Raw genomic sequence first — 20666 nt, forward strand, 5'->3', positions numbered from 1 at the left:
CCTTGACCTATTTGATCAACTGCAGGTGACGATACCGAAACACCAACAGAAAAACTACGAAAATTGGAATCGGTGATTTTCCTTGACCTATGTAGGTCAACCATAACTGTTGATACGGAAAAACCAGCACCTACAACTACGAAAAACAAAACCAAAACCACACTGCCTCAAAAATTCAAAAGTCAAACACTTCTACGTAAATTAAAACATATTCAATACTCAAAAAGCACAACATGACGACATCTACAAACACAACCAACACATAAACTCCGCGTCGTAATGACATCACACACCACAACACCCTTATGTCGTGGGTCAAAGCAGACGGGGGGAATCGGACGCATCCGTTGACCCCAGAAATGCAGCAAACTCCGATACATCGCCATCGCCTGCCATGGTAATGCTGCATGATACCCACACTAACAAACCCAACCTTGCACGAACTATCGCAGCTAGTAAGCCACTACTGCTCTTACTACCCATCCCACTATCGCAGGCCGGCCAGAGTGGCCGAGCGGTTCTAGGCGCTACAGTCTGGAACCGAGCGACCGCTACGGTTGCAGGTTCGAATCCTGCCTCGGGCATGGATGTGTGTGACGTCCTTAGGTTAGTTAGGTTTAATTAGTTCTAAGTTATAGGCGACTGATGACCTCAGAAGTTAAGTCGCATAGTGCTCAGAGCCATTTTTGAACTCACTGTCGCAGACGTTTTTTTCCCACGGCACGAGCTTTGGCACTTATTTCCCTCTGCTCTTCAAATCGCTACCCTCACTCGCGTTTCGTCCACTATCTATCACCTGATGGACCGTGTTAATGCGTAGTCTTACCCAGACGCACGGATAACATCACAGCCCAGCATCCTGTGATCCACCTATTAGATAACTTACATAAATTTTTGGACAACATGGTTGTGGAGACGAAGCAGCGATTAGCATGATTAATCAATTATCCAAAAACAGTCTTAATCGCATTTATTATTATTATTATTATACCGCCAACCGGTTTCAACCCGACGTAGGGGTCAACTTCTGGGCGTTTACACTATGAAATTACAGATATCCGTCAGAAAGACTCCGTTATACAACAGCTAAAATTACGTAAATTTAAAATATGTTACCCACTGGTCGACTGCTGGTGGTGTCACTCCTGTCTACATAACGGCAGGAAACTATGCGGGACTCACCCTTCGTATGGGCCTAAATAGCGTGCTGAGGTCACGTGAGTAGACTGAAACAGCCCCAGCGGCGATCAACCGCATTTAACACAGTTTATTATGTGTAATTACTGGTCACCTTGGTTTAACATAAATTTAAGTGACAGCAAGTAACAGAAAACGGAACCATTTCATTTAAGAAGAGTTACAATTATAGTGTTAATTATAAAATAATCACAAATCTTCCGTAGTCAACTCGTAAAATTCGTAAAGGTATATTACATTATGGGCCACAATATAAAGTAAAACAACTTGTGACACACACAAAAATTGGTGTCGTCTTGTATTATAATATATCTATTCGTACATTTACGTAGAAAACATTTGAGTCAGTTTACTAAAACGGCTAATATAGAAGGACTACAGAGCCCTCTACTCCTTGTGGTGAGGGATCTGTTGCCATGGATTACAAAGCGTGTATCAGGAGCCCTCTAGTCTGTGTAGCGAGGACGCCGTCGTCATGGTAGCACCTGGGTTGTTCGTATGGTGTTATCTCTGCCCTGGCCACGGCGTCCGTTGCCATGGTAGCGGTATGTCATGGCTCCTCATCCACAGATATGTCACTTATTTGAGGTTGTGAAAACAATCTAAAAAATCTAAACATACGATAAAAGTTTACGAAACGTTTGTGGTACTCATTACAGGAATTAAAGTATTAAAATAATAAAAGGAAAAGTAGCATCATTGTGTACAAATAATATTTTCGAATAGCTCGAAAATTTTTTTATCGTGACACTCTATTTGTTCATTCAGCATCGCTGCCGGATTCTGTTTATTATGTATAAAAATTTCCAGCTCTCTAGAATGGTTCCGTTTTCTGTTATTTACTGTCACTTAAATTTATGTTAAACCAAGGTGATCTAGTAATTACATATAATACTGTGTTAAATGCGGTTCATCGCCGCTGGGGCTGTTTCAGTCTACTCACGTGACCTCAGCACGCTATTTAAGCCCATACGAAGGGTGAGTCCCGCATAGTTTCCTACCGTTATGTAGACAGGAGTGACACCACCAGCAGTCGACCAGTGGATAACATATTTTAAATTTACGTAATTTTAACTGCTGTATAACGGAGTCTTTCTGACGAATATCTACAGGGTGTTACGAAAAGGTACGTCCAAACTTTCAGGAAACATTCCTCACACACAAACAAAGAAAAGATGTTATGTGGACATGTGTCCGGAAACGCTTAATTTCCATGTTAGAGCACATTTTAGTTTCGTTAGTATGTACTGTACTTCCTCGACGATTCACCGCCAGTTGGCCCAATTGAAGGAAGGCAATGTTGACTTCGGTGCTTGTGTTGACATGCGACTCATTGCTCTACAGTACTAGCATCAAGCACATCAGTACGTAGCATCAACAGGTTAGTGTTCATCACGAACGTGGTTTTGCAGTCAGTGCAATGTTTACAAATGCGGAGTTGGCAGATGCCCATTTGATGTACGGATTAGCACGGGGCAATAGCCGTGGCGCGGTACGTTTGTATCGAGACAGATTTCCAGAACGAAGGTGTCCCGACAGGAAGACGTTCGAAGCAATTGATCGGCGTCTTAGGGAGCACGGAACATTCCAGCCTATGACTCGCGACTGGGGAAGACCTAGAACGACGAGGACACCTGCAAAGGACGAGGCAATTCTTCGTGCAGTTGACGATAACCCTAATGTCAGCGTCAGAGAAGTTGGTGCTGTACAAAGTAACGTTGACCACGTCACTGTACGGAGAGTGCTACGGGAGAACCAGTTGTTTCCGTACCGTGTACAGCGTGTGCAGGCACTATCAGCAGCTGATTGGCCTCCACGTGTATACTTCTGCGAATGGTTCATCCGACAATGTGTCAATCCTGATTTCAGTGCAAAAGTTCTCTTTACGGATGAGGCTTCATTCCAACGTGATCAAATTGTAAACATCAACATGTGTGGGCAGACGAGAATCCGCACGCAATCGTGCAATCACGTCATCAACACAGATTTTCTGTGAACGTTTGGGCAGGCATTGTTGGTGATGTCTCGATTGGGCCCCATGTTCTTCCACCTACGCTCAATGGAGCACATTATCACGATTTCATACGGGATACTCTACCTGTGCTGCTAGAACATGTGCCTTTACAAGTACGACACAACTTGTGGTTCATGCACGATGGAGCTTCTGCACATTTCAGTCCAAGTGTTCGTACGCTTCTCAACAACAGATTCGGTGACCGACGGATTGGTAGAGGCGGACCAATTCCGCTCTCCTGACCTCAACCCTCTTGACTTTCATTTATGGGGGCATTTGAAAGCTCTCGTCTACGCAACCCCGGTACCAAATGTAGAGACTCTTCGTGCTCGTATTGTGGACGGCTGTGATACAATACGCCATTCTCCAGGGCTGCATCAGCGCATCAGGGATTCCATGCGACGGAGGGTGGATGCACGTATCCTCGCTAAACGGAGGACATTTTGAACATTTCCTGTAACAAAGTGTTTGAAGTCACGCTGGTACGTTCTGTTGCTGTGTATTTCCATTCCATGATTAATGTGATTTGAAGAGAAGTAATGAAATGAGCTCTAACATGGAAAGTTTCCGGACACATGTCCACATAACATCTTTTCTTTGTTTGTGTGTGTGAGGAATGTTTGCTGAAAGTTTGGCCGTACCTTTTTGTAACACCCTGTATAATTTCACAGTGTAAACGCCCAGAAGATGACCCCTACGTTTGGTTCAAACCGGTTGGCGGTATAATAATAATAATAATAACAAATGCGATTAAGACTGTTTATGAATTATTGAGATAACTAACATGTTGACGGAGGTGACAGTAGAACTGTTGGTGTGGGGTGGAGGGCCCATCTCTTTTTAGTCATCTGGTCAACATTAAACGAGTGGGGCTTCCTGAATTGATTGGCAGGCAGCGCGGCTCACCTCCGGCACGCAGCAGTGCGGCCCGGGGGCGGCGTGGCAGTGGGGGCGGCCGTGGCCCTGCTGGAGGCGGGCCCTGCGGCGGCGGCGCACCAGCTCGGCCGCCGCCTCCGCGCCGCCCCCGGCCACGCCCACGGCCTGCGCCGCCGCCTGGCGCTCCACCGCCGCCGCCAGCCGCCCCCGCTCGCAGCGCCACCAGCGCGCCGCCGCCCGCAGCGTGCGCCGGACGCGGCCGCCCGCGACGCCGCCCCCGGCGCCGCCCCCGGCCCGGACTCCCAGCCGGAACTCGCAGTACTCGAGGTCTTCGTAGTCGCCGGTCGACGTCACCGTCAGGCTTTCGTAGTCGCCGCTGTCCTCCCAGCAGGCGCCGTCGGGGCTGCGGGACGTCGACTTGTACGCCTCCGTGTCGCCTTCCGTCTCCGCAGAACCTTCGCGACTCGAAAAGACCGCTTTCGTCGACTCCCCGTCAGTACCCGCCAACTTCCGCTCAGTTCCGAACTTCTCTCTGCCTTTCTGGGAATCGTCGACAGCTTTCGTGTCATCCCGCCCGTCTTCGGCCATTTTCGGACTCATTTCGACCAGTTCCGGCTCCGTCGGGCTTTTCCCGGCCAACTTCGGCTCTTCCCGATCGGTGTCGGCCATCTTCGGACCTACCTCGCTCGCTGTCGGCTCTTTCGGGAACTCCCCGGCCGACTCCGGCTCTTTCCGAACCGCGCCGGCGATTCCCGTACCTAACTCGTCCAATTTCGATTCTGCTAGATCCTCCCCAGCACACTTCGCCTCTTTCTGATCCACATCGCCGTCTTCCACTCTCTTTCCTGCAATCGTAACCACCTTCACTACCACACAACACTGCTCAGCCTCTTTTACACTTAGCTCACTATCTTCCACAACCTCCCCCTCACTCCTACACACTTTCGCCAATTTCTGTGATCCAACAGTTGCTCCCCTCCCTTCCTGAACAACATTCCTCTCATCACACTTCCCCACATCAATCCCTCCAAGCACCTCACTCTTCTCCACTTCATCGGAGCAGCCCTCAGACTTACCTCCCTTCAGTGACCTCACACCAGCCACGAAGTCTTCAGTTATATTGGTGTACCTTCCCGAGTTTTTCCCCACATCACTCTGCAGTAGACTACCTCTATCCACTTTCGTACCTCCAACTTCCTTAGAATAGTTCGCAGCATTGTCTGCATTACCGTATAGATGAGCCCTCTCTTGATTGCTGCAAGGCAGTTTGGAATCATCACACTCTCGTGTATTACTGGAGCTGCCATTTGGGACTGTGACTGACGCGAGACTCGTCTGCATTATAACCACCTTTGTGTGACTCCGCGGTATCTCGTATAGAGAAGGCTGATCCTCGCCAGCTGGTTGTCCACCACCACCATTTGAAGTTTCGGCCCCATTAGAGGTGGTATCATCAGGCACTGCTATCTTGCCTGCAGCCTTTCCTGGCCTCCTCAACTTCTGCAGCATGGTGGTACCATACCGGAGTGTCCATTGGGAAAGACCATTAACTTTGTCAGCAGCATTCGCCAATGTACGTTTCTCTCCAGTGCGGACTTCTGTCGTATTCGGAACCCGCTGAGGTACTTCTGGTGGCTCGGGCCGTGCCTCTACCGTTCGATCGGTCTTTGGTTCAGGTCCGTCGACGAGTACCAGTCTCTCGTAGTGCGCCCCGTTGGTCGCTTCTTGCCGAGTTTGTTGGAAAACCGGGGACACCTTCAACTCCTCATAATCAGGTCCGTCGTCATTATCGTAACCTCTGTCTCCGGAAGCAGCAACGTTCTCACTGTTCAAATATCGCGAGCTCGCCTTTCTACCCTCGAGAGATGCCGACAGGTGACTAAATCCAGCTCTAGAGGACACGCTTTGGGAAACTTCTGGGACTGTCCGGCTGCTCATAGAGGACCCCGGACGTGAACACTCGGCGTCAGTCACTTTCGACACCTGTCTCAAGGAGCCGATTTCCTCGTACCCAGGGAAGCAATTGGAGTACCGCTGGTTGTCCCTACAGAAGTCTACTGAGCTCGGCATCGTTTTGCTCCTCAGTCGCGGCGGCTCCACCAGACCGGTGCCGTTTTTGGAATTCTTCACTACCTTGGCATACTCTGGGATTTTGTTCTCTGACGGGTCGTCCTCCAGTGGAACTGTGTGTCCCAGTTCCAGGCTTACCGATGTCCGGAATGTCGTCATAGTCGCCTGAGGATCTCCCGGAGATATCTGGCTATCTCTGTTCAGGTCTTCCTTGCTGTTCCCAAAGAAGGAGAAGTTTATGTTGGGCATCTGCCCCATTTCGTCCCTCGCTGGGCTGGTCGAGGTGCTTCTCCTACTGCCAGAGCCGGACCCGAAGCTAGCTACGCTTCCTGGTGGTGGAGATGCCCCGCCGCTAGGGGCGCTGGAGGCGCCATCCGCAACTCTGGCGCTGTCCGTCGTGGCGCTGCCGTCGCCGTCACGTGACTGGTAGGTGGGGGTTCGCTGGCGCGCCCACCAGGGCACGGAGCGGCGCCACCATCGCTTCTCCTTGGTCATATTGCACCCAACTTTCTCGTGGCAAAAGCTTCCTAGCAGAAATTATTCTTCTGTTACCAGCTATTGAGACAGCTTTCAGGAACTTCAGTTGTGCCCTCAAAACTCCATCTATAACACTGAATCTAATTTAAATACTGTGGCAGGTCCATCTTTGAAGTATGAAAATGCCCCAGGTGCATCAATGAATTTTGTTGATTTTTGCCGATATTACTGCCTTAATATATGCAGCTACACAACCTATCTTCATTCACTCTAGTTCTTTTTGAATGTATGCCACGAAGTTCTTCAAGTAACCTTTGCTTCACTCGAGTATGAGGTGGATTTCAAGTACTTTTTCCAAAGAGTTATTTTATATCCTCTTGATGCAAACCGGTATCACATCCAGATGTTGAAATTATTCCATTATGTCTTCAAAATACACAAGGCTGGTTTAAGAATTATACATCTGATTTATTGCTTCACATGAGCTCTAGATGAAGTTTTTCACTAGTATAATATTCTCATGGTATGTACACGAATGAAATCTAGTTTTCAGCTGCTGCAAATTTATTATAGCATTGCATCTTCATTTAACATAAAGCTGTTTTTCCCAGTGACTAAAAATTTGCTGTCCATACATCCAGTTTCTTAGTAGTGAATCCCCACTGTCTTTCGCAACAGGAGTTTTAAATGATAGTTATAATGCAAGTTTTACCTTGAATGTTTGATGACCTTTGAGATCTTCTATATTCTTCTCCCCTTTCCAGTCTGGAATCTCACATGATCAGCTGTTTGAATTAATTCACAATTTTCGCATGATAGCTTCGAAACTTGCTACATTGGTTTATATATTTTTGAAATTGTTCTTCACTTACTTTTTAGCTTCCAGGTGTTTATTCATCTTCGTAGATACCACAAAGGATATTATCGTCTAGATGCAGTTGCACTTGTCTAGCTGACCTACTAAACACATCTTACAGATTCATTGAGTGCCAAAGTGTTCAGGTAATGAAATGCACTTAGGATGTTGATACCTATCAACATTACAAACTTACTAAGAGTAGATAGTACATATATAAGTATTTCAGAATATGTAATTTCAAAGCAAACACCACGTCGTCATTTCTTGGGTGCTTTGTATTTCAACTTGTGTCAGTGGACGTAACTGGTTGCTGGCCATAACAATTTCGAATAGTGATTTCTGTCGAAAAATTACAGACGGCTTTCCTCTTGGCTTCCCACTTCTCTTTGCACTTCTTTATACCCGGGCTCCTCTTCTCAACACGCTTCTCTTTCAGCAGTCTTCGTCCACATCGAAGATTGATCAGACGACCTCCTTCACATAGTTGCGAAATCTGAAAATACACAACTTATAAGGCAAAATTCTTTTCAGTGAGTTGCTAGCACTGGCTATTTCCTCCTGAACCTTACGACGTGTATTGGAAACTCGGAATTTGTGACACGCGGCTAGTAATAAATTTCTTTTCAATCTGTGGCCACTAACCATGCAAAAGAAATTGTCCGATTATTTGATGAAGTCGAAGTACATAGATCACAGGATTGACTTAAAATATGAATCGACTACTGCAGACTAGAATCAGATATGAAATTATAATGGAATCTAGACGTTCAGCTGCTTATAGGCATTGATAAATATCAACGGAGACAGTTGAAAAATGTGTGTCCCGGCCTGCAAATGTAGTGTGTGGACAGGAAGTTGGAAAGTGTGGGTCTCAAGTGGAGTGTTGCAGAGATACGTCCCTGCAGTCGCAGTCTCTTCTGTGTTCTCGATGGCTCAAGGCGGTTAGAGCGTCTGCCGTATAAGCAGGAGGTCCCGGGTTCGAGTCTCGGTCGGGGCACACATTTTTCAACCCCGTTGATATTTATGAACGCCTGTAAGCAGCTAAAGGTCTAGATTTCATTGTAATTTAATTCTTCTAGAGCTGTGAGATCACCAATGATATCTGTACAGATACCATATAATCAGATATGGTCACCCAGGTGGTGGACAACAGGTTTGCACTCACAAGTATATTTCCTCGATATGTCAGATGTCTACAATAGCAACCTGTACCATCCGACCACTATACCTATAGCACATATCATATGATGCGTAAGGTGTACGAAAACGTGTCAGAAACTACAGGGGTTTATTTCTTCAAACCAAAATATTACAAAAAGTTTATGCGAACATGGATCCGAAAATCCTTTGTTACGGCAGAAAATTCGAAGACAGTCCAGTAATATGCAAAGAACGCCAATAGCAAGACTTCGACAGCACAACTTCACTGCGCTATGCCAATGGTGAGATTACCGATGACAATGCCGCTAAAGTAGAGTTGCTAAACACAGGTTTCCGAAATACTTTCACCTGAGAAGATGGAATAAATATTCCCGAATTACAATCAAGAACAGCTACCAACTTCAGTAACTTAGAAGCAGATATCCTCGGTGCTGCACACCAGCTTAAATCACTTAATAAAGGCAAGTCTTCTGGTCCAGATTGTATTCCAGTTAGGTTTCTTTCAGAGAACGCTGTCACAATAGTTCTGTACTTGGAAATCATATACAAACGCTAACTCGACGAAAGATCCGTACATAAAGACAGGAATGTGGTGCAGGTCACAACAATACTGAAGAAAGGAAATAGGAGTAATCAGATGAATTATAGATGCATATCATCGACGTCGGATTGCAATAGGATTCTGAAACAGACAATGTGTTCGAACTTTACAAATTACCTCACAGGAAACAGTCTATTGGCGCACAGTCAGCGTGGATTCAGAAAATATCGTTCTTGTAGTACACAACTCGCGGTTTAATGGTTCAAATGGCTCTGAGCGCTATGGGACTGAACAGCTGAGGTCATCTGTCCCCTAGAAATTAGAACTACTTGAACCTAACTAACCTAAGGACATCACACACATCCATTCTCTGGGCTGGATTCGAACCTGCGACCGTAGCAGTCGCGCGGTTTGGAACTGAAGCGCCTAGAACCGCTCGGCCACTGCCGCCGTCTGGCAGTTTATTCGCACGAAGTAATGAGTGCTATCGAAATGGGATGCCAAACTGATTCCATATTTCTAGATTTCCGGAAGGCTTTTGATAATAATCCTTACAAGAGGCTTCTAATCAAATTGCGTCTTAATTGTGCTACCAGATTCGTAATTTCTGTCAGCTAGGTCACAGTTTATGGTAATCGACGCTAATTCATCGAATAGAACAGAAGTAATACGACGGGGCGTTTGGAAAGTCCGTGCAAAAATAAAAACTACTTACGTCTTTGGGGTAAACATAGTCTCCTTTTAGACTTACACAGTTCGTCGAATGCTGTTCTAATTTGTTGATCCCTTCCGAATAATAGGAATTGTCCAAGTCTGCAAAACAGCTATTAGTTGCTGCAATCACATCGTCGTTTGAATAAAATCTTTGTCCAGCCAGCCGTTCCTTCAAATTGGGGAACAAATAATAGTCCGAAATAGCCAAGTCTGGATAACAGGGGGATGTAAAACGAGTTGGAATCCTGTTTCCAATAATTTTGCGACCACAACTGCTGAGGTGTGTGCTGGTGCATTGTCGTGATGGAACAGGACTTTTTTGCGGTCCAATCGCCGGCGTTTTTCTTGCAGCTCGGTTTTCAAACGGTCCAATAACGATGAATAATATGCACCTGTAATAGTTTTACCCTTTTCCAGATAGCCGGCCGAAGCAATGGTCTTCGCCTTTTTTGGTGCAGATTCTCCCTTGGTAACCCATTGTTTAGATTGTTCTTTGGTCTCAGAAGTATAGTAATGTATCCATGTTTCATCCACAGTGACGAAACGACGCTTAAAGTCCTGCGTATTCTTCCTGAACAGCTGCAAACCATCCTTGCAACACTTCACACGATCCCGTTTTTGGTCAAGCGTGAGCAATCGCAGAACCCTTCTTGCGGATAGCTTTCTCATGTCCAAATGTTTATGCAAAACATTATGTACCCGTTCATTCGAAATGCCCACAGCACTAGCAATCTCACGCACCTTAACTCTTCCGTCATCCATCACCATGTCATGGATTTTATCAATGATTTCTGGAGTCGTAAACCTCCACAGGGCGTCCAGAACGTTCAGCATCACTTGTGCCCACATGGCCACTCCGAAAATTTGGACACCACTTATAAACTGTCATAATCGAAGGTGCAGAGTCACCGTAATGTTTATCAAGCTTCTCTGTAGTCTCCTGAGGCGTTTTGCCTTTCATAAAGTAATGTTTAATCACGACACGAAATTCTTCTTCGTCCATTTTTTGACAATCACTCGACTTCCTTGATCCACTCGAATGCCAAACACAAAGAAACAGACTAATATGGCTGAAACTTGGTGTGCGTTCTTTTACCAAAGATGCTACTAGCTCAACATGACCTCGATACGCACTGGTGGTGCCATCTCTCGGACTTTGCACGGACTTTTCAAACGCCCCTCGTATATGGTCCTCCCCAAGGAAGTCTGTAGAACGTCTGCTTTTCCTAAATTTTGTATACGGTTTAGAAGACAATCTGTGCCTCTAGGTTTGTTAGCAGAGGATGCCGTCATTTATTGTCATCAGTAGATCACAAGCAACTGCAAAATGATTTAGAAAAGGTATCTGTATGGTATACTGCGTACCCTTGATAGGATGGCTCTTCCCGGTCACTGGTCAGGTAATGCAGAATATGTCCTACCAAAGATGTTGAGCTATTTTTCTTATTTACGGGATAGCAGTTTGCGTCTGATTGTAACACAGATATAAGTGAGACGTGCTATCTTGCTGTTCTGCAATTCAGTGCCAGGTACGTTCTACACCATCCCCGTATGGCGTTGTTCTCTCCACAGATAACAGTACACACTCTATATCGGAGTCCGATAAATGTATTCTGCTACTATCGTTTTATTAAGTATTTTGTACGAACATATATCGGTTGCTAAAACTTTGCTGTAGGCGTTGTTCCAGCTATGTTCCAGACCCTAGAGCCTTACTTCACTTCCATAGGGTTGACTCAGGCTTATAAAGAAGGTACTGACAGTCTTGTATGGCCGGGATGGTCAGGGTGTGACTGAAAATCGACTGCCACATTAAAACTCAATACAGCTGTGTTTATGGCGCAGTTCCTAACCTTTATCCCGGAATTTGTAGAAAGTGATTTAGCAAAACCAAGGAAAACATGAATCTGCAGGCTCGTACAAGAGCCGGCCGCTGTAGCCGAGCGGTTCTAGGCGCTTAAGTCCGGAGCCGCGCTGCTGCTACGGTCGCAGGTTCGAATCCTGGCTCGGGTATGGATGTGTGTGCTGTCCTTAGGTTAGCTAGGTTTAAGTAGTTCTAAGTTCTAGGGGACTGATGACCTCAGATGTTAAGTCCCACAGCGCTCAGAGTCATTTGAACCATTTTTTTTTTTTTTTTAGAATCGTGTTATGAGAATAACACCAAGCTACATATGGACACGTTTAAAACAGTCTGTAGTTTTGGTAAGAGCACTCAAATAAACAAAGACACTTCTTACCAACGACTGATAGCAGTTTCTACCTACAGGAGCACTTTGAAAACGAGCACACTATTCGAAGAAAAATCTAAGTTGATCAAAACTGGTTAAATGCACATCATTAAGCTACGCCTCTCAATGCTAGATTATCATACCCCGAAAATATACATAAACTATTTAAATACCGCCAGTACTTCGGATAAGACAAACTGTTGTTGTTGTGGTGGTCTTCAGTCCTGAGACTGGTTTGATGCAGCTCTCCATGCTACTCCATCCCGTGCAAGCTTCTTCATCTCCCAGTACCTACTGCAACCTACATCCTTCTGAATCTGCTTAGTGTATTCATCTCTTGGTCTCCCTCTACGATTTCTACCCTCCACGCTGCCCTCCAGTACTAAATTGGTGATCCCTTGATGCCTCAGAACATGTCCTACCAACCGGTCCCTTCTTCTTGTCAAGTTGTGCCACAAACTCCTCCCCAATTCTATTCAATACCTCTTCATTAGTTATGTGATCTACCCATCTAATCTTCAGCATTCTTCTGTACCACCACATTTCGAAAGCTTCTATTCTCTTCTTGTCCAAAGTAGTTATCGTCCATGTTTCAGTTCCATACATGGCTACACTCTATACAAATACTTTCAGAAAAGACCTCCTGACACTTAAATCTATACTCGATGTTAAAAAATTTCTCTCCTTCAGAAAGCTTTCCTTGCCGTTGCCAGTCTACATTTTATATCCTCTCTACTTCGACCATCATCAGTTATCTTTCTCCCCAAATAGCAAAACTCGTTTACTACTTTAAGTGTCTCATTTCCTGATCTAATTCCCTCAGCATTACCCGACTTAATTCGACTACATTCCATTACAAACTATACAAACTATAATGTAATAATTTAGGCTTACATACAGTCCGAAGCAAAAAATTGGTAAGATATTTCTAGTTATGCTTGCAATGAGACATGTTCCTTTCCTTGTATCTCTCGTCTGCTGTACGAGAAATTACAGCCAAACACGATCCATGTATTGACCATTATGTCAAAACTTTAAAGGTAACGTAGTTGTATCAGTTTATTCCCATTTCTGAAGAGCGTGTTACCAGTAAATAAACAGTTCAAACAATGAAGACTTTCACGACCGGATGTTTCAGCTGCTCAGAATTTCCCCCGGTTGTATGGCTGTGGTACATGGAACTCTTCAATCCCTGACATTTCGTCCATGGAACTCTTCAATCCCTGACGTTTCGTCCAAGGCTACGTTGGACGAAACGTCATGGATTGAAGAGTTCCATGGACGACGGCCATACAACACGGAAAAATCTGAACAAATAAACATCTGAAACTTCCTGGCAGATTAAAACTGTGTGCCCCACCGAGACTCGAACTCGGGACCTTTGCCTTTCGCGGGCAAGTGCTCTACCAACTGAGCTACCCAAGCACGACTCACGCCCCGTCCTCACAGCTTTACTTTGCCGGTACCTCGTCTCCTACCTTGCAAACTTTACAGAAGCTCTCCTGCGAACCTTGCAGAACTAGCACTCCTGAAAGAAAGGATACTCATTCTGGAAACATCTCCCATCCCCCAGGCTGTGGCTAAGCCATGTTTCCGCAGTATCCTTTCTTTCAGGAGTGCTAGTTCTGCAGGGTACGCAGGAGAGCTTCTGTAAAGTTTGGAAGGTAGGAGACGAGATACTGGCAGAAGTAAAGCTGTCAGGACCGGGCGTGAGTCGTACTTCAGTAGCTCAGATGGTAGAGCACTTGCCCGCGAAAGGCAAAGGTCCCGAGTTCGAGTCTCGGTCGGGCACACAGTTTTAATCTGCCTGGAAGTTTCATAATAGCGCACACTCCGCTGCAGAGTGAAAATCTCATTCTGGAAATAAACAGCTGTTGACACGTCCTTTGCGGTCGCCGCCATGTTGCTATTCTAAACTGCTGCCTTCGGTGACACCAATGATACTGCACACGGTATTGCCAGTTAGTAATGCATGTCTGTGGTACCAAGTGGAGGAGAAGTCAGCACGTTGCACGTCGGATGTCACGGCTCGTGTGAGGACGGCTTTGCTGTTCTTGGCCGTAGGAGTGCGGACTCGAAACGGACACATCGAACCCTTTTATTGCGCCGTTGACTTGCTCGATCAGCCAGAACATTGACGGAGCAAATACCTGCGGTTTTTCGTGCAGCCGCGTCTGCATTCGTCGTTAGCGAAGATAACGAGGTCGGCCGATGCAAAACATCGAGCAATGGCCTGGCGGAATGGTGAGGTCGCCGTCTGAAACTGTGGAAGCCGTGTAGCTTCAGACACAACGGCGCGAAGGGGCAGTGAATACGTGGAGAAACGGTCCGGGGCGGGGCAAAAACCCAGCATCCGGCTGCTGTTCGGAATTGGACTGTGGACGTGCGGAACACAGCATCCACGATCTGGGAAAACGGCGGAGAATGAGGAAGAAACAGCACAGTGACAGAGCAGTAATTGAATGCGAGTTTGTTTGGGATGCGATTTTTGTGTATAGCAGAACAAGAAGACTTGGCCGGCAGTGGAATTGTGAATTCTGCTGGTAGATACGACAAAGCGGTTTGCTTTCCGTTTTCTGGAAGGAACAAAGGCAGCTACATTACGGCCGGATTTTGAAGCTCACGACGGAAACGATTGGTTTCTTTCTTTGTGGTAGTGAGGTAGGTAGGTAGTAATTCACATGTTGCAAACATTACTTGCACTACTTTTATCGTAATAATATACGACGAATAAGTTAACATGGTATTAGCCTGTGATAAAAGAGTGAACTATTTCATACGACTCGCTGTTTTAGTATGTTGTTATTGGCAATAGCCTATTATCAAAAAGTTTGGATTCTGGGCCACGCGACGCCAACGCATTTTCAAACGTGTCGTGAAATGTAATGCCCGGAAATTACCTTATTCTAGCTACAACCTTCAATGCATTGTTAGCAGTATAAATGGTTGATACAATTAGTCAGCAAGCTTTATACTTTTTACATAATATTTATTGTAACGAATGTTATTAGTAACAGCAATACTGCACGGCAAAAATTAAGAAGTAAACTTACGTTGATATTAGACGTTTTCGAGCGGTTCTAGGCACTTCACTCCGGAACCACACGGCTGCTACTGTCGCAGGTTCGAATCCTGCCTCGGGCATGGATGTGTGTGATGTCCCTAGGTTAGTTAGGTTTAAGTAGTTCTGTTCAAGCGACTGATGACCTAAATGTTAAGTCCCATAGTGCTCAGAGCCATTTGAACCATTTTTGAACCTCGTACTACAACTAGCATCTTTTCTCCCTGTTCCACACCCAAACAGAACGAGGGAAAAATGACTGCCTATATGCCTCTGTACGAGCCCTAATCTCTATCTTTGTGGTCTTTCCGCAAAATGTAAGTTGGCGGCAGTAAAATTGTACTGCAGTGAGCCTCAAATGCTGGTTCTCTAAATTTCCTCAGTAGCGATTCACGAAAAGAACGCCTCCTTTCCTCCAGAGAATCCCACCCGAGTTCCTGAAGCATTTCCGTCACATTCGCGTGATGATCAAACCTACCAGTAACAAATCTAGCAGCCCGCCTCTGAATTGCTTCTATGTCCTCCCTCAATCCGACCTGACAGGGATCCCAAACTCTCGAGCAGTACTCAAGAATAGGTCGTATTAGTGTTTTATAAGCGGTCTCCTTTACATATGAACCACATCTTCCCAAAATTCTACCAATGAACCGAAGACGACTAACCACCTTCCCCACAACTGCCATTACATGCTTGACCCACGTCATATCGCTCTGCAATGTTACGCCCAAATATTTAATCGATGTGACTGTGTCAAGTGCTACACTACTAATGGAGTATTCAAACATTACGGGATTCTTTTTCCTATTCATCTCCATTAATTTACATTTATCTATATTTAGAGTTAGCTGCCATTCTTTACACCAATCACAAATCCTGTCCAAGTCATCTTGTATCCTCCTACAGTCACTCAAGACGACACCTTCCCGTACACCACAGCATCATCAGCAAACAGCCGCACATTGCTATCCACCCTATCCAAAAGATAATGTATGTAGGTAGAAAACAACAGCGGACCTACCACACTTCCCTGGGGCACTCCAGATGATACCCTCACCTCCGATTAACACTCACCATCGAGGACTCTTCCCAGAAAAACATCACAAACTAAATGACCTCATGAAACTTCCTGGCAGATTAAAACTGTGTGCCCGACCGAGACTCGAACTCGGGACCTTTGCCTTTCGCGGGCGAGTGCTCTACCATTTTTTTTTTATTTTTTTTAATTTAAATCTAATGAACCGCTGCAGGAGCAGGACGACGGGTAGGGCAGGGGTCGACACCCGAAGCCTGGCCATCCCGCCGCCACGCCCAAGCAACGTGTTCGAGTTCGAGGATCGAAGGATCAGGAAGAGGATGTAGTGGGTTTGTCGATGTTGTTTTATTTATTTCTTTCTTTAATTTTTATAACATTTTGTTTTTTTTATAGATTTATTTTTGTTTCATTACAAAGAAAGATCCTACAACTGCCGTGTCCGAGTCGTCTTCTCGTCTGTTGGGAGGGGTTCCCCCCTATTCCGTCCGTAGAGGATCAATATGCTCCAGGATTCCTCTCCATTTTCAGCGTCTTATACCCGGAACGCCCCAGTAAGCAGGAGGATCCGCAAATAATGAACCCAAATAATTTGCGAAACGGGTTATGTACTTCGGGTGGCGGCTGAAAGCTGCATGTGTCGTCATCAATAGAGACCAAAGGTCGAGTGTGCCTTTGGGAGCATCGCAAAATATGTAGTAAACGGCCATGCCTTTTAGCCAGTTAACGGCGTTCGTTCTGGTTGATGGAAAGTATACGACGTCGGGGCGCAATACGTCATCAGGGGAGACAGACTCCGGCAATCGCCGCAAGAGCAGTGCCAGCATGCGCTGCGTCAGTAGCCGGCGCTCGCTGGTCGCGGCACACGTCAGCCGGTGTGCGTCCGAGTCAGCGACTGAGCATGTCGGACACACGGGGTCGTCCGTCAGATGTATGGAATGTAGCCTCTGACGAGTAGCGAACTTCCCACTCACAACCACGTACCACAATGAACGCACCGTCGTAGGTAGAAAAGGCGTGTGTACCGCTCGCCACACCGTGTTCCAGGCAACTTCAGGATGTCTGTGGGTGACCGTATTTACAGGTTGCCGCTGCTGATAGAGGCGATAATAGTCTTTTGTGCTGGGCTTCCGCGTCGTCGGAAGTTCTGACCGTAAGTAGCTGAAGTCAATGAAGAACTCTCTGATGTGGGTGAGTGGCGGTGAAATGTGTCCTACAGAAAGCGGGGGATGCAGACACTGTGGTGCCACTTCCGCTATCAGGGTGCCCGTCAGAGTGGCGTGCGCAGAGGTCCACGTGCGACGCATAGTGTTGAGATAAAGCGGTCGCGCAGGGTTATATACGTGAATTAAACCGATACCGCCCGCCCGCTGCGGCAGCGTCAGGGTGGCGTATCGGACTTTAAAAACCAGACCGGTGCTTACGAAATGTCCATATGCTGCTTGAAATCTGTCGGCCATCGTAGCCGTCAAGGGAAGGATATGCGCAAAATACACTCCTGGAAATGGAAAAAAGAACACATTGACACCGGTGTGTCAGACCCACCATACTTGCTCCGGACACTGCGAGAGGGCTGTACAAGCAATGATCACACGCACGGCACAGCGGACACACCAGGAACCGCGGTGTTGGCCGTCGAATGGCGCTAGCTGCGCAGCATTTGTGCACCGCCGCCGTCAGTGTCAGCCAGTTTGCCGTGGCATACGGAGCTCCATCGCAGTCTTTAACACTGGTAGCATGCCGCGACAGCGTGGACGTGAACCGTATGTGCAGTTGACGGACTTTGAGCGAGGGCGTATAGTGGGCATGCGGGAGGCCGGGTGGACGTACCGCCGAATTGCTCAACACGTGGGGCGTGAGGTCTCCACAGTACATCGATGTTGTCGCCAGTGGTCGGCGGAAGGTGCACGTGCCCGTCGACCTGGGACCGGACCGCAGCGACGCACGGATGCACGCCAAGACCGTAGGATCCTACGCAGTGCCGTAGGGGACCGCACCGCCACTTCCCAGCAAATTAGGGACACTGTTGCTCCTGGGGTATCGGCGAGGACCATTCGCAACCGTCTCCATGAAGCTGGGCTACGGTCCCGCACACCGTTAGGCCGTCTTCCGCTCACGCCCCAACATCGTGCAGCCCGCCTCCACTGGTGTCGCGACAGGCGTGAATGGAGGGACGAATGGAGACGTGTCGTCTTCAGCGATGAGAGTCGCTTCTGCCTTGGTGCCAATGATGGTCGTATGCGTGTTTGGCGCCGTGCAGGTGAGCGCCACAATCAGGACTGCATACGACCGAGGCACACAGGGCCAACACCCGGCATCATGGTGTGGGGAGCGATCTCCTACACTGGCCGTACACCACTGGTGATCGTCGAGGGCACACTGAATAGTGCACGGTACATCCAAACCGTCATCGAACCCATCGTTCTACCATTCCTAGACCGGCAAGGGAACTTGCTGTTCCAACAGGACAATGCACGTCCGCATGTATCCCGTGCCACCCAACGTGCTCTAGAAGGTGTAAGTCAACTACCCTGGCCAGCAAGATCTCCGGATCTGTCCCCCATTGAGCATGTTTGGGACTGGATGAAGCGTCGTCTCACGCGGTCTGCACGTCCAGCACGAACGCTGGTCCAACTGAGGCGCCAGGTGGAAATGGCATGGCAAGCCGTTCCACAGGACTACATCCAGCATCTCTACGATCGTCTCCATGGGAGAATAGCAGCCTGCATTGCTGCGAAAGGTGGATATACACTGTACTAGTGCCGACATTGTGCATGCTCTGTTGCCTGTGTCTATGTGCCTGTGGTTCTGTCAGTGTTTTCATGTGATGTATCTGACCCCAGGAATGTGTCAATACAGTTTCCCCTTCCTGGGACAATGAATTCACAGTGTTCTTATTTCAATTTCCAGGAGTGTAGTTCAGTTTTGAGACAAGATAGGTGTTGACATAACGTGTTCTAAGAAGCATATCCAAGCGACGCAGTTTGTTGTCCTGCAGCAGAGCACGTGTCTGGTGCAGGAGCCGGCGGTACGTAGCCGCCGCTGTGCGGTGGACAGTGCTATAGAATTGCACTCCTAAGCACTTGAGTACGGGCACCTTGTCAAAGGGCACCGCCGTTGTGTGGGAAAGCCCTCCTCCGACATCCATGTATTTTGTCTTCTTCACGTTGATGACGCTGCCATCGACCGCCCCGTACTGGCGTAGCCACTGTAGCGCCATATGCATTTCATCCTCTGATCTGGCCAGGAACACCACGTCATCGGCGAATGCACCACAACGAAAGGTCACGTCCCGCAAGGAGATACCAGTTAATCGCTGTCGTAGACCATGTAAAGCTGGTTCAAGCGCTGCAGCAAATAATATACCCGACAGGGAGCACCCTTGTCGCACTGACCGTCCAACAACAATGTGACCAGACTGATAAGCGTTGACCACCATGCGGGAGCGCGCTCCGTGGACCAGTCGAAGCACCACCTGTGCAGAGTCCGGAGAGAGGCCCATGTGTTGCAAAACTGCGCGTAAGAAGCCGTGATCGACGCGGTCGAATGCGTGGTCAAAATCTACGGCGACAAGGGCGCCTCGTATTTTGCAGGCCGCCGTCAAAGCAATTACGTCGCGGTATGCTACTAGCGCCGTATGAATGTTGCTGACACCACCTAAACATGTCTGATCGGTGTGGATGGCTTTCCCGATAGCGGTGTGGAGACGCGCGCGGAGGATACGGAGGATCTGTCACGCCCGTAGGCCAACAAGGTCTTTCGGAGTGCAGGTTTGACACATCCCAGCCACCACAGCAACGTGGAAGCATACATGGGCAGGCGCCTGATACATCGGCGCCACGTGTCACTGACTGCTCGCCGACACGCTTCCTCGCGAAGGAGGGAGACGTTCAGCGTCCACGGGCCCCTGCTGCGTCTTGTCAGTTGTCGGAGTAAGGTGACAGTGCAGATGTACGCGAGATGGTCCGTGAAGGCCGTCGGCCAGAGTTCTGCATCACTGGTTGCTGTGCGGAGGGCACGCGAGACGTATATCCGGTCCAGACGACTGGCAGAATGGCTGGTAAAGTGCGTATATCCACTCTGGGTCCCATGATGTAAGAGCCACGTGTCGTGGAGCGCGAGGTCACGTATCAATGCTTGTAGAGCGGGACATGGGACGTAATGCGGTATCTGGTCCTCGGGCCGCAGAACACTGTTAAAATCGCCGCCCACTATGTAATGGTCCATATTTCCTTGCAAAAGTGGGGCTACCTCCTCCGAATAGAAGACATGCCTGTCACCACGGTGCGAATTACCGGAGGGAGCGTAGACGTTAATGAGGCGGACTGCGCCAAGTGTGAGTGCGATGCCTCGCCCGTTCCGCAAGTACGTCGCGTCTATGCCATCTCGGAGAAGGATGGCCGTTCCTCCTGCGCTATCACCTAAGGGTAGGCTGTAC

The 20666-nt window shown here is 47.7% G+C and overlaps 1 protein-coding gene across 1 annotated transcript in view; it reads right to left on the reverse strand.

Annotated features, from left to right (window-relative positions):
• LOC124719724 overlaps positions 1–20666 on the reverse strand; it is a 141187-nt gene that overhangs the window by 40034 nt on the left and 80487 nt on the right. The window contains exons 2-3 of the mRNA XM_047244927.1: positions 4355–7986; positions 4118–4222 (exon numbers count right to left, since the gene is read on the reverse strand). Coding sequence (XP_047100883.1) covers positions 4118–4222; positions 4355–6652 — 2403 coding nt within the window. The 5' untranslated portion in view covers positions 6653–7986. The remainder of the gene's footprint in view (positions 1–4117; positions 4223–4354; positions 7987–20666) is intronic.

This window comes from Schistocerca piceifrons, chromosome 11, assembly GCF_021461385.2.
Source record: "Schistocerca piceifrons isolate TAMUIC-IGC-003096 chromosome 11, iqSchPice1.1, whole genome shotgun sequence".
NCBI classification, from domain to species: Eukaryota; Metazoa; Arthropoda; class Insecta; order Orthoptera; family Acrididae; genus Schistocerca; species Schistocerca piceifrons.